A 14,974-nucleotide genomic window follows, 5' to 3' on the forward strand; every position below is an offset into this window, starting at 1 on the left:
GTACCTTTATTTTTCTGTCCTTTTGCCGTGTTACTCTCTGTGTGTTGAATAAATAAGTGGTAGCAGATGGCTGGAAGGAAACAGTGGCACTATGGAATCTGTAAATCTTTTTTGATTATGGATCATGACAGTATGTGTGTGTGTGTTTTCAGCACCAGTCTCAGATTTTGTAAGCATACTTATCTGGTCTTTATGTTTTACACTTAAAATCTGGTGAAGGGGGGAAAATAATATACAGTTTATATTTTAAAGGTTGGTAGCTTGGTAGAGAGAATCATTACTTTAACGCTTGGGGAAAGTGAAAAGAAACCCAAAGATTGTTAGGCAAAATTGCTAGCAAAGTAATGAAGTGGAAACTATCAAGATTGTTTATTTTCTTCAGAAAGATACTTGGGCTTCATGTTTCTAATTGGTTATGAGGCATTTCTTATACTTACTCTGGAGAAAAGTGCAATGTTTTTGTTGATAAAAAAATCCTGTCCATTGCCCCCCACATTGCTAAAATAATTTCTAGACAATGTTGTTTTATTTCCGTGGCACTTGTTCATTTTGCAGTTAAGCCTTCAGTATGGATTGCAGCAGGAACTAAACAACAGGGCTATGGTGCAGTGGTAGCAAAGGTCATGAGATTAGTGCGTAGTGCCCATGTGGCTTTTTGTGGGCACAGAACTAGTATTTTTGTAAGTTGAGGTCTAAATAGGTTGGCATCCAACTGTCTCATTTGCATGTAGAAAATGGCTGTGTTTGAGAAACAGCTGTGTCTGCAATATATACTGACAAAATTAGAGGCTCTGTTAGAAACCTGGCCCTGACTACTCAGTACCAAGCACAAGAAGTTTATATCCCACTGACATAGACGCTGAAGGGAAAAATTAGAATTGCTTCCTTTTTTTATAGGGTGAGTTAGAAACCTGATGACCTAGTTTTAGGGGAAATATAATGCTTATGATGAATGTTTATGCTGTGAATGGCCAGAACTCTACATGGTCTGAGATGGAAAAGAAAGCTTTTTCAAGTACTTTGTGCTGTTAAAGAAGTTAGAATTGTGACTCAATATCATTCTTTTGGGTGAAAAAAGAATTAGCTTGCTGATGGCATCAAATGACATCCATTGTGACGCTTAGTATTGAAGTGTTCTGGCTACTAGTCATTTCCTTAGTTATTGGCATTTTGAGAAAGGTGTGGAAGTTCCAAATGCAACATATGAACCCAAGTTCATTATTTATGTCCCAACTCATAGTCAGCTAGCTTTCACTCATTCTCCACCCAGTGTGCCACAGAGTGTCCCTGATATTATCATCAATACTGCCACCATCAGGGAAGTTCCCATACTCTATGTGAATTAAGAACTTGATTACATGCAAATAGAACATTTTAAAAGCATCTTTTTCAGGGCTTTTTTATTGTAACAGGAACTACTTTGCATATTAGGCTGCACCCCACTGATGCAGCCAATCCTCCAAGAGGTTACAGGGTTCTTAGTACAGAGCCTACTGTAAGCTCCAGGAGAATTGGCTACAGTAGAGGTGTGCGGCCTAATATGCAAAGGAGTTCCTGCTACAAAAAAGCCCGGATCTTTTAAATGCATCTTTTTAAAAGCGGATGTTAAGAGTAAATAAGGGAGCCTGAATATAGTTAAACCCTGAGCAACAGATGTAAAGAATTATAGTCAAAACAAATTATTTTCTGTGTTTAACTTAAAGGTACCTCAAGTGAAGCATAGTCTTAAAATGGTAGACAGCAAGTATAATTCCTAAAGATAACTTCTTTTGTTTTTCTCCTTTTCTAAAGTAGTAGTTCTTACATCTTTTCAGTAACAAGATCCAACTCATGTCCTCATTTAATCTGGAAGTCTTTTGTACCACAGTCAGTTACTGGTAGTCCTAGAGATCCACCTAAATACCTTTTTAATTCTTGAGACTCTTGATCAGCCACTCTAATCTGTTGAAAGAGGCACCTATTCAGATATGAAGAAACAGAGATTTGCACAAAGTTGACTTGCTGCACTTAACCCCTGCCGCATTCTTGCAGAGAACACAGTTGAAAACTTTTTGTTATAGTTTTCAATCTAAGTCCAATTTGTTGTAACTTCCTGGCCTCCTGGATAAACTGAAGTAATTTTCCAACTCAGATCCTTCTAAATCTGAAGTAACACATGATTTAGAATTCTGATTTGTAGGGATTAAACAAATCCTGATTTCTCCAGGTTGCCTATATTTTGGCACTGAGATAAGTTAAAATACTTCAGAAACCAGAAGTTTGTTTGTGCTGTATGAATAAAGAGAGGGTTCCACAACAACACACCAGAAATGTGCTCATCACAAACAAGCCTCTGTCCATGGCATCTAAATGCAATCAAAGAGAGTACAGATCTGCTATTTAGAAATCAACCAATTTCTTACCAAACTGTTGTAGAAAAGGAAGCTGTTGTGTAAGCTTGATTTGAATAGAAAACACATGAAAGACACTTTAAAAAATTAATTGAATATTGATTCACAGCTTTGGTCTGTCAGGCATTCTTAAAAAGAAATACTGCTGACATAATATGAGGAACATGGTTTACTTGTTTTATTTTTAAAATTCTATGCCTCAAGTTTACTTTTGTATGTTCTTGGAGGGAAAAGCTAAATATCTGCCTAGAATAGGAGAACATCAAATTGCTTTGGACTTGATCCTATCATTCTGTCTTGGAATTATTTATCTAGAAGCAAGTCCTATTGCTTTCCTATTGCTTTATTTATCTAGAAGCAAGTCCTATTGCAAGTAACTTTTTTGTAGGATTATAGCCTTGTATATAAAATCTGAGTCACCAGTAAATATTAGACCAGCAGTTTAATATTCTGCAAGTAAAAATGACATTCTAAAATAGTTTTTCTAATACATCACAAGTATGGCAATACTGGGCACAATCTACTGCTGCTACATCTCCTTTGTAGTTGGAATGCAGTTCATTCAGTGTTGTACACACCATTTTTTCTAATAACCCAAACACAGTTTATTAATCCTCCTGCAGAGAAAGCACCATCTTAAAGCACCATCTTAAAGAAGCCATTTTCTTCAGGGATCCAAACTTTTTATTCTGGAAATCAGTTGCAATTCTGAGAGATCTCAATGCCCCACCTGAAAGTTGGCAATCCTAGGAGAATCGTATTAGAGTTGCCAGGCAGGGGGACTACCAGTGGTAGAACCCCTCAGTGGGGATATAATGATGTTGCTGGTGATGTGCTAACAATTTCCCATGTGCCCAGAAGTGACATCAGCAATCTGCTGGAGTTGCTCTGGCATTTGAACAATGCCACAGTGTCCCTGACAATGTGCTAACATCACTTTCAGGGACACTAGGAGTGAAATAAACAGGATGCTGCCACAGGCTTCCCAACCCCCCCGCCCTGCCGGGGGACCCCTGGATTAGCAGCCTAATCCCCCGCTCTCTAAAAATCTGAAAGCGGGGGTGGGGGGTGGAATGGCACCATGTCTCTTTCCCTGCCTGGCTTCAGGCTTCTCCCTTCCTCCGGGTCACAAAGACCCGCCCACTGCCGGCCTGCTATTCGCTCCAGTCCAGCCTCCCTTCGTGAGGTGCATGCTGGGACTCATAGTCCTTGCATCCTCTCCGGCTGCTGGGTGGCATCTCCTCAGGGAGTCTGGCCGGCGGGGGGGGGGGGAGCTCCGCCCCCAGAGGACCATGTGCGTTTCTACCTCCAGAGGCTTCAGTCACTGATTGAAAGGCTTCCTCTTGGGATGGTGTGTCTGTGTTACTTTGAAGAAGTTGGCAGCAATTTGTGAGTAGAAAGGCCCATCCCCTTCAGAGTCACCAGAAATGGGGGGGACACGTCTGCTGAGCATTATTCTCTATGCGGAGATTGATTCTCATAGGGTATAAGGAATTGATCTGGAGGTTTCGGGGGCTCTGGAGGAGCTGTTTTTTGAGGTAGAGGCACCAAATTTTCAGTATAGTATCTAGTGACTCTCCCCAAAGTATCTTCCAAGTTTCAAAATGATTGGACCAGGAGGTCCCATTCTATGAGCCCCAAAAGAAGGTGCCCCTATCCTTCATTATTTCCTATGGAAGGAAGACATTTAAAAAGGTGCACAGTTCCTTTAAATGTGATGGCCAGAACTCCCTTGGAGTTCAATTATGCTTGTTCCTGGCTCCACCCTGATGTCTCCTGGCTCCACCCCCAAAGTCTCCTGGCTCCACCCCCAAAGTCCCCAGATATTTCTTGAATTGGACTTGGCAACCCTATGCTGCCAGCATTCCCTCCCCCCCCCCCCCGTTGCTATTTTTTTTTCTTGAGCAGTGGCAGGGAAACACCCACTGGAAGTGGGCAAGCCTCCATCTTATAGTATGTTGCTATTTAATTCAAAGAGACAAATGTATGCTGTCCTCAATATTTTAACTTTTCATACTGTAAGCTAGATAGAATTAATGGTTGAAAGCATTTCAGCCAACTGTGCTTAACTGAAATCATCATTGGAGGGAACGTATAAGGATGAACCTTTCTCTCCTAGCTGCTGGTAGGAGGATCCTTCTCGCAGAAGGCATATTCACAGAAGCCTCACATTTCACCAGTTTTTTTTTTAAATCTCAAATGCGCTATGTCCTGTTAGCACGCTGTTAAAACTAGAAACACATCTTCCTATATCTTGCATATGAGATCTCTAGAAGAAAGCAAACCATTTTTCTTAAACTAAAACTACAATCTAATCCACTTGGGAGGAAGCCCTACTGAAATAGTGGAACTTATTTCTGTGTAAAGTTACAAACAGTTGGGTATAGGTTGTCTGAAGTTAAATTATAAAGTAAGGCTATAAAAATGAGTTATTTCTATACAAAACTGCGATTACCTTTCCCTGGAGAAAGTCCAGATTTGTCAATTTTTAGTACTGCAGCTGGATTAGTAGAACATCCCTTTTTATTTGTTTTAGTTATGTTCTAAGACCATTAAAAGGAAAAGGGTCAGATGCAACATTTAGTTAATTTAGATTTTACTGGGCATACTTCCCTCTCTTTAAAAAAAAGATATGAATAGTTTTTATTTTCCTGAGGAAAATACAATTGAATTTAATCAGGATTTGCTTATAAAACTAAATGCATGATTATGAGAAAAAAAACCCATTGTGTGTTTGGAATAAGTACTATTAGGACATGTTTCTGTTGCATTAAAAAGTCAGCTGGGTAGTGCTTTTGCTCACTTAGCACTATGGCATACAACATAAAATCATAGTTATCTATAGCTCACGCTGATGGCTGTTACAGAAAATCAGAGCACAGTAAGTATATTTTTGTTCATTCATCTTGGTGATTTTGATGGTAGTAAACATTCTCTAATGTTCACGAAGAGCCCGTGGCACAGAGTGGTAAGCTGCAGTACTGCAGTCCAAGCTCTGCTCACAACCTGAGTTCGATCGTGGTGGAAGCTAGGTTCAGGTAGCTGTCTCATGGTTGATTCAGCCTTCCATCCTTCTGAGGTCAGTAAAATAAGTACCCAGCTTGCTGGAGGTAAAGTATAAATGACTGCGGAAGGCAATGGCAAACCACCCTGTAAAAAGTCAGCCATGAAAACATTGTGAAAACTATGTCACCCCAGAGTTGGAAACAACTGGTGCTTGCACAGGGGAATACCTTTACCTTTTTAATGCTCACAATATTACAAAATAGTCCCCTGAAGTAAGTATACATCTCTTAAAATCATTCCTTGATGCATAAAATATTCATGACAACATTTGGCATAAAATGCATTGCTGGATAGAAAAGGATGTTTCGATATGTTCTTTGTGCAATCTACCTATTTTTAGAAACGTTTATATTTCATATTTAGGTTCTGATGTATAGGTTATGCACACAGTGCAACACAAGAGTGAGAACTGAGCTTGTAGAATAATGGGGTAAAGATGTGCATGTGTATATCTTACCCACATAATCCAGCTAACGCTCTTTGTGGAGCACAGTTCTTATATGCAGGTTACATGCTCTCAAGGGATGCACAAAAGCCCAAGACTCAATACCATGTTCCATCATGCATCCCAAGAGCCTGTGTGTGAACTTTCCCTTTTGATAATTTAGGTATGCATTCTAGGGGGGGTTTTGTGTGTGAAGTGCTATCAAGTCGCTTCTGACTTATAGCAACTTTCAAAATGTCCTATTGTGAACAGCCTTGCTCAGGTCTTGCAAACTGAGGGCTGTAGCTTCCTTGGTTGAGTCAATCCCTCTCACACTGAATCTTCCTCTTTTCCTCCTGCCTTCAACTTTTCCTAGCATTATTGTATTTTTCCAGTGAGTCTTGTCTTCTCATAATATGACCGAAGTATGACATCATCAGTTTGGTCATTTTAGCTTCTAGGGAGAGCTCAGGCTCGATTTGATTCTTGTTTCAGGGCAGCTAGATATCACGTGTCTCTGCCCCCCCCCCCATCCTTTTGTTGAAATTTATTTAATTAATATAAACAGAACACATTTTTGTCAGGGATAATCCAAAGCAAATACCTTACTATGCTTTATTTTTTCTAATTTGGGGGGTCTATTCAAATGTCTGCAATTAACAGTTTCTAGCAGAACTTGCCATAGGCACGAGCATGTTGTCTAGGGTGCATGAAATATTAAATAGCTGTGTTTCAAATGATGTATTTTGATTACACCTTAATTATTTACAGTTAAACAAAACAATTAAAGTGTGAAAACAAAATTTCTGCTTAATGAATTTGAGCTCATGAAAATCAGATGCTATGCTGCTATCATAGGGAGCAGGACAAGCTGCCTCAGCTGTGCAAGGATGGAGACATGCAGGGTTGGCATGTACATACCCTGCCTTATGCTGGCAGCACCTGTCCTCATTCCCTTTCCCTATCAGCTTGCCAGACATAGCTGACCTTTTGCCTCACAGCTGAGCTTAAGCCTTGTGAAAGGACTAAAAGGGGGGGAGGGGAGAACACCAGAGCCGAGCATCACCATCTTCAATGTGGCACTAAGTCCGCACGTCCCCGCACCCCACATTGTCTGCAGGTAGGACTTCCACATGTAAGCTCTGCCTGCAGGCAGTGTGAGGTTTTCTTTGCTGCAGTTAAAAGGGAAACATCAGGAGACATGGTCAGAAAGAGCATGGCATCGTACAGAAGCTCCCAAATAATGTGAAGGGGAAAATCCTTATGTGAATACAGCCCTGATGGCAAATGTCCTGATCTGAATTACCGAATAATGAGATCTTTCTGGACTCCAGTAAGTTGTTTCTGTTACCTGAAACATACTTCACCAGTGGTCTTCAACATGGTGCAAGGCACCTTCTGCTAGAAACAACAACTGAAACATTTTTTTTTTAAAAAACGGATAAATTAATGTGTCCATAGTTAGTTCAAAACATGCAAAGTAATTGCTTGTTTTAATTAGTTTGTGAAACCAGGATAACTCACAAATTATCTTTGAAACCCTATTTTGCATACACAAATGTTATTTTCATTGTCTTTTCTTTGTAGTCTGAGAAGGCATCTCCCACTAGCCAAGGTGTCTTCATAAATGAAGCAAAACCATAGTTAAAACTAACTTTGGTTAATAAGTCAGCTTCGAATCCTGACTTGACAAACCCTGACCAGTGGAGTGGCATACATTCAGACAATCACACGAATCATTGTTCAAACCATAGTTTTCTGCAGTGCCTGAACTGAGCACCATTCTTGCATGTACTTAACAGGACTATTTGGATCTTAGTCAATCTGCTGAAGTGCTAATCTTAAACACACTGTAAACAGAGAGCATCACTCTTGAATCACCCCAGAACAAATGTTTTCATGGTGCTTTCCCGAGATTCTTCTAGCACGATATTTACGCAATCGATACTGTATCTTTTATATGAATAACATTTTGAAATGGCTGGATCATGATAGGCATAAATATTTTTAAACAACTGAATAAGACAATGTGAAATAATTCTTAAAGGTTTAGTTTATCTGTGGTGACAGCTTCCCTGTCATCAATTTCCTGTTTGTCCATTTTCTATCTTTACAGTAGGACAACAGGAAAATCAAGAGTTTCTGTCTGTATAGAACTTTATTAGAAGTTAGCTTCAAGTCTGCATATATTAAAAACTCTGAAAAACTTCAGGTTTTTTTTTTTAATTTAAAAACCCCCTAAACATGGCATAAAATAGTGTCTCATTGAAATATCAGACATCTCAAGTGCTGAGTTGGTTCAATATATTGAAATGTAATTTGTTGTTGTTTCTAATGTGCATTATTTGAATGCGTTTCTTGTTAAATTCTTCATTTTGAAGCTTACCATGATGAATAAAATGTGGAATTACTTCAAAACACAATGCCACAAATAAATATTTTTCCTTATGGGAAAAATTCCAGTCTTGGCCTATTTCAAATCTGGAACTGTTTCCATAAGAGTCATTTCTAGTGGTTTTGGATATATCTTATGCTGGTCAGTGGTCAGTATTCTCCACCATTAGATGTGGTTAGAAATACAAATAAAGCAACTGATCTCTAACGCTAAGTGAAATTGCAGTTGTTATAGTTGATGCATATTGATGTGCAAATGTTTACACAGGCCAAGCAGTATGTGAAAGTCTAGAGTCTACCTTTCAGTGATGCTAAGAATGTTGAAAGTTGTCATAAATGGAGCTTCACATTAGGTGTTTACCTCCAGTGTAGGGGACTTACAAAACAATCACATCACTTTTCAACTAGTTCATCCTGGTATCTCAGAGGAATAGTTAAAAGATATGTATTTATGGCAAGTAAATTGTTCCTTGTGCATTTTGTTGACAGGCTCAACCCAACTAAAATGCTAAACCCAAGTCCTGTCAAATGACTGTGCACATGCTTTTTCAAGGGCACTATTTAGCTGCATACAATTAAGCATGTGTATAAGCATTTACAGGTTTTAGGTCTTAATTCTTAGCTGCAACTTCAGCAGTAAAGGACATTTGAGACCTAAATTAGATTCCCTGGCATTTTATCAGATATCAGATAATATCATTTTATATTTTAAAAAAACTTGTGTATAAACTGTTTATAGATATTTGTGGACTTAAAATACACATGTATATTTTTAAACATTTAAGTTTTGAAAGTCTGGACTCTGCCTATGTGTGCAATGAAATATCCTTTTAGTCTAGTTGACCCTGTTTACTGCTTAGTCTGTGATGAGAGCTTTGCTGCTAACTTGATGGTCTTGGAGAAAAACTGTAAACTATAAAAAAGTATGTTGCATCAAAAAACACTGCAGCAAAGCTTTGTATCTGATCACTGATTATATTAATGTGTTGTATAGACTTGTTGAAGATAATCATAAATCCACATATTGTCAATTTTTCTTTCCATATAGATTAGAATACAAATGTCTATTTTTTGTAAATAATGATTTTTATAAGTGTCTTTCCTTCATGATTTCTCCCATCATCCATTTCATAAAATCCTGAATATGCAATTATTTATCATCCATGACATTATACAATGAATAGGGTCCCCATTTCAAAAATGTTTATTAAATTCTATACATAACAAAAAATGAAATAATAAGTTGTAATTGAAATGTGATTTTTTTCCCCCCTTGAAATTAAATGAGAAATTGAAAAATACCATTTTATGTTTGGGCTGATTTTTCCTCTTATGTTTGCAATACTTTTAACAAATGTACCAATCCTGTTTACTGAGTATCTATGAGAGACAAACACTACATGGAACAAGCCAGTAAGCAAAGTTCCTATAAAAGTCTAATCAAATGCATGCATGATATGTGAAGAAGAAAAGACATCTTGAGGGGAAATGAAAACAGAAGACAAGGACTTGAGCTGCAAAGAGAGCCAAGACAGGGGGAAAACTTTACATTGGAAAAGGTATGTCTCAAAGGATTTTGTCACGATAAGCAGTGCTGTTTGTCTTTGTTTTTTAAAAAGGTGTTCATATTCATATATAAGGTTGCACTGATTTCAACCAATTCCCCATTCAGAACTTGGGAAAGCTCCTTCCCACCCCCGCCCTTCCTCAAGGTGCTGGTACTCAATACCAGACAGTGGATACTGTCACCAAAAAAGCCCTGAAAACCAAGCACTGCAGAGATTCAGTGTGGTATGCTGGTTAGAGTAGCAAAGTATGATCTGGGAGATCAGATTTCAAATCCCCGCTCGGCCATTAAATTTACCTCACGGCCAGCGTCACAGTCTTCACCAACTTCACAGAATTGCTGAGAGAATAAAACAGGGCAGGGGAAACCATGCATGCTCCGCTGAGCTTGTATGGGATGGGACAAGGATAGGCTGAAAATGTACTGAAAAGATAAATATCAAGCAATGGGGAAATCAATAAATAAGGTGCCACACAGGGAAAAAAATGAGAGTATCAGATTTAGCAAAATTAGAAACACCTGGAAGAAAGTAAAGAACATGGAAAAGGTAAGTTGGATGAGAGACTATTAAAAAAGCATATACCATACTGACTTGTAACAGTGAATTTAAGCTGAAGAGATGCTGCCTTCTCCTTTTTCACTGAGATCAAACACAAAGTATATAGCTTTAAAAAATGTATTTGAAAAGACAGTACAATATATACAATCATACAAGGGGATCATAAAAACAGAGAATGGATTAATGAAGGTGCAGTATGAAGAACAAGCCAATAAAGCTGGATTGAAAGGAAAACAACAAAAACAGAACATTGGAAAACAATAAAAATACAACAATGCACACAGAACAAAATTTAAATCCAGTGGAATCTTTAAGACCAACAAAGTTTTATACCTTGAATAAAACTTTGTTGGTCTTAAAATGGGGCTGCCAATCCCCAGGTGGGGGCAAGGGATCCCCTGGTTTGGAGGCCCTCCCCCTGCTTCAGGGTCACCAGAAATAGGGGAGGGGGGGTAAGGAAATGTCTGCTGGGCACTCCATTATTCTCCATGGAGACCGATTCTCATAGGTTATAGTGGAGAATTGATCTGTGGGTATCTGGGAAGCCTGTTTTTTTGAGGTAGAGGCACCAAATTTGCAGCATAGCATCCAGTGCCTCTCCTCAAAACATCCTCCAAGTTTCAAAAGGTTTGGACCAGAAGGTCCAATTCTATGAGCACCCAAGGAAGGTGCCCCTATCCTTCATTATTTCTAATGGAGGGAAGGCATTTAAAAGGTGTGCGGTCCCTTTAAATGTGATGGCCAGAACTCCCTTTGTAGTTCAATTATGCTTGTCACAACTTTGCTTCTGGCTCCGCCCCAATGTCTTCTGGCTCCACCCCCAAAGTCCCCAGATATTTTTCTTGAATTGGACTTGGCAACCCTATCTTAAAAATATCACTGCTACAACTTTGTTCTGCTGCTTCAGACCTGATTCTATGGTACCCGCAATAAGCACAGCAATGAATATTGTCTTAAACATTTCAGAGAGTAAAAATTACAACTCTACACCGCGTTGCATTCTAGTACTAACCGAACGAAGGCTATGGAGTTTGATTCCCCCCCCCCCCCCGCACCCTCGCCTTGCAGGGCACCAGGACGACAATCGAAACTGGCTCTTGCGGCGGGAGGGTGCTAAATACCAGCCGTGTCGCTATTCATAGCCCCCAGAGTTTCAGGGTGCGTCCTGCAAGTTGCTCTTACTGGAGTGGATGCGAAAGAATTAGAGAAACAGATTCCGGCCAACTTCGGCAGCCCGGTCTTCTTTTGTGCACTTGGAGTGGCGGCGGCGCTGCTGAAGGTTCTCGGTGGGTCGCCTTTGACGCATCGGCAAAGCGTCGGAAGCGCCAACGGGGTGCAAAGCAGCAGAGACCTCCTTTCCCTTCTATGCCTACCATTTCCTGCTTGGGGCGGGGACAAAGCTGTGGCCGCCCTTCGCAGCCGTATAGAGGTTGGACCTGTAACCCTGGAAACAAGCAACAGTCTGACTGCAGTAGGAAAGGTAGGAAAGTGGCTCTGTGAGGGGCTGATGCTGGGAGGGTTGCGCCCCGGGGTGGGGGTGGGGTCGGGGGAACCTGATGAAGACGAAGGGCCTGGCGCTTTTTTATCCCACCTTTTCTGCAAGGGTGACATAAATGACTTTTCTCCATGTTATCTCCATTTTAGCCTTTGCAGTAGTTTGTGTGTGACCAGACTAATCCAAATTGCCCACTCAGTTTCATGGCAAAATGGGGGTTTTAACCTGAGTCTCTCTGGGTTCCAGTCCAGCACTAAACACTGAACCAGACTGGCTTTCTTCCATGTCACTATTAAAGCCACACTGTGATGAGCTTTGATTGACAGGAGTAAACTGACTGACTGAATTGTTAATGTGTTGAAAATCAGGTCTGACAGAGTTTAAAATGTATTTCCTTTATTCTAGGAGACATGTCAGATACTGTGAGGGATAAAGCAGCCCGCTTGTTGAAGAAAAGGGGCAGCATCTCCTCTTTAGGAAGTCATGAAATCAAGGCAAAAGAATTTTTTGGAAGAACCAAAGAGTAAGCAGCCCTTTTATTGCCTATGATGCACCATTTTCTAAATTGTCATCCCTCCAGTTTGCTGGTTATTTTGTAGGAGTGTTCTGTTTATCTAATTTAAGAACATTTTCTTTTACAGCTTCCAGGTTTAGATTTCTTACATGGCAGTGCCTCATAGTGGATCTGGGCTTATGTGGCTTTTAACTCCCTGCCACAGCCTAAGGTTGCCAGCAAGCCTGGAGAAAACCTTCCTGCTGATTTAATGCAAGTTTAATGTGTGGAAACATTCAGGTGATGCTTTTCATGGCTTGGGGGTGACCCTATTAAGCCTTTATTAAAGGGCAGAGCATTTTTCTTGAGGCAGTAGGCATCCTCACTGCCACTTCCTGCCTTCTGCCTTAGGAGAGCTCTGTGCTTAGCTCTGGCTTTCAAAGGCTTGCAGAGTGGGAAATTTAAAATGTGGCTTCTTTTCCATCTCCTTGCATAATAGAGCAACAACCATTTATAGTCATTGGTTAAAAAGATAGATTGCATAGCCCACATGGTAATGCACAGACTTGCTTTAGAAACATATTTGAAGACACAGACTCAGTCTTGAGCTGTATTTTAGAATAGCCATCTGTAATAAGCTGGGAACACTATTGGGAAAGACCTGCTCACTTTCAGCTCAACCCCCATTAGGTGAGCAATGGACAGTTAAATGTCCAAGGCAGTATGATGGTAAGAGATAGTGCATAAAATAATAAAATACTGGTGTCATAATGGATGCACTGGAAAAAGATCTTCATGTTGTTCTATGTGGGAAGAACATTTGCAGGGGAGAATCAGCCTCTGCAAAAGATTGCAAGATTAAGCTCCCTCTTCTGCCCTCAGATTGTTCTCTGCAGATGTTGCTCCTTGACCTACACTAAGGGTTAAAGGCAAACAGAGTAAGGGATCTACATGTGCTTTGTAATGTGTGCCTAACTTTAATTTTTCTTGGGAGGACACAAAAATATCTCCAGTGCTAGCTGATAGTTTCAAATCTGATTAGTTTTATGTTGTGTCTAACAAATAGCAATTAACATAGGTATTGTTGGCGATTGTCTTTAGCTCCATGAGTACAGTGTCTTACATGGATGAACCAGGCCACCATGACGACATTCTTCGTCCTCCTGTTCAAATGGAGAACACATACCAGTTAGGTAAGGATCCCTTATTCCTCATTTTCTTAATAACAGATCTGTGCTACATACAAGTTTCCTGGTGGGCACTTTATTCTTCAGTTTATTTATTTTTATTTATACCCTGCTTGGGGACCTAAAACGGTATATCCCTTCTTCTACCTTATCCCTACAACAGCGACTCTGTGAGGTAGGTTAGGTTGAGTGTGTGTGATGGGCCCAAAGTCACTCAATGAACTTTCATGACAGAGTGGGAATTCAAACCTTGTTCTTGTAGATCTTATTCTTATATTCTAGCTACTGTGCCATATTGCTCTTGTCTAGGTGTTGGAGCCATCTGAATTTTTCTTGGATGCTCTATATCAGGGGTGGCCAAACTTGCTTAACGTAAGAGCCACATAGAATAAACATCAGGCATTTGAGAGACATGAGACATGAATGTCAGATGTTTGAAAGCCAGAAGGAACTAAGGAAGGAAGGCAAATTGATGGGGGAGTGATAGAGAGTTGGAAAGAAAGCAACTTTAACTTTAAATACCACCAGCTGGCTTGGTTTAAAGAAGTGATTTAAAGAGAGAAATGCCTTCTCCACACCGGCTGATGGGGCAGTGGGGTTTTTGAGAGCCACACAACGTGTGTGAAAGAACCACATGTGGCTCCTGAGTCACAGTTTGGCCACCCCTTCTCTATAATAGGGGTGTCAAATGTGCAACCTGCGGACCTAATCCAGCCCCCCAAGAGCTCCAATCAGGCCTGCTGCCAACTGGCCCTTGTCTGCTTCCTTTTCCTTTTCCCTTTCCTACTTCCTTTGGTTGCAATTTTCCGGTTTTTCTGCATGATGCAGCCAAGCCAAACAGCCTCTTGTTCTTTCCCCAAGGGAGGAGGAGCCTCAGCCGATGGCAGGACTTGGCTTTGTAGCTCTGCTGTGCGATTGATAGAGCCTGGCTCTCTTAATCAAGCAGTAGGGCTACAGAGCCAAGCCCCTCCATTGGCTGAGGCTTCTCCACCCTTCTCCTCCCTTGGGGAAGAGGGAAAATGCAGAGGCTGCTTTGCTGGGCTGTCTCAGTCCCACTGGAGAAATGCAAAAAATACCTCTAAGACCTTTAACACAGTTTTATTCAAGGTATGAGCTTTTGGCCTTGCTATTCATTCATTCTCTCTCTCCGTCTCTCTCTCTCTCTCTCTATTGCTAAGCTCATTTTGTCAGAGCTCTCCTGGATGCAACTGGATTCAATCCTGCTTTTCACTGTATTCATGCCCTGATCCAGTCTTTCTCAGTAGGAAAGCAATGGGAACTATTTAGTTGAAGAATAACTACAATCCACAGTGAGGTGGATTAGGCTGAGTGTGTGTGTCCAGCACATTTCCTGTGTAGACTGGGGATTTTGAACCTAGGCTTCCCAGGTAATAGGCTG

At 40.5% G+C, this 14,974-nt stretch overlaps 1 protein-coding gene across 2 annotated transcripts in view; it reads left to right on the plus strand.

Moving 5' to 3' along the window:
- SGIP1 (SH3GL interacting endocytic adaptor 1) overlaps nt 1-14,974 on the plus strand; it is a 289,970-nt gene that overhangs the window by 264,628 nt on the left and 10,368 nt on the right. Inside the window, exons 1-3 of one of the 2 annotated variants that reach the window (XM_060231973.1) lie at nt 11,803-11,880; nt 12,301-12,418; nt 13,490-13,581. In XM_060231973.1, coding sequence (XP_060087956.1) covers nt 12,306-12,418; nt 13,490-13,581 — 205 coding nt within the window. In that variant the 5' untranslated portion in view covers nt 11,803-11,880; nt 12,301-12,305. Of the gene's footprint in view, nt 1-11,802; nt 11,881-12,300; nt 12,419-13,489; nt 13,582-14,974 lie in introns of those variants that run through there. The other variant, XM_060231972.1, reaches the window with a different exon arrangement.

This window comes from Heteronotia binoei, chromosome 2 (genome assembly GCF_032191835.1).
Source record: "Heteronotia binoei isolate CCM8104 ecotype False Entrance Well chromosome 2, APGP_CSIRO_Hbin_v1, whole genome shotgun sequence".
In the NCBI taxonomy this organism is placed as follows: Eukaryota; Metazoa; Chordata; class Lepidosauria; order Squamata; family Gekkonidae; genus Heteronotia; species Heteronotia binoei.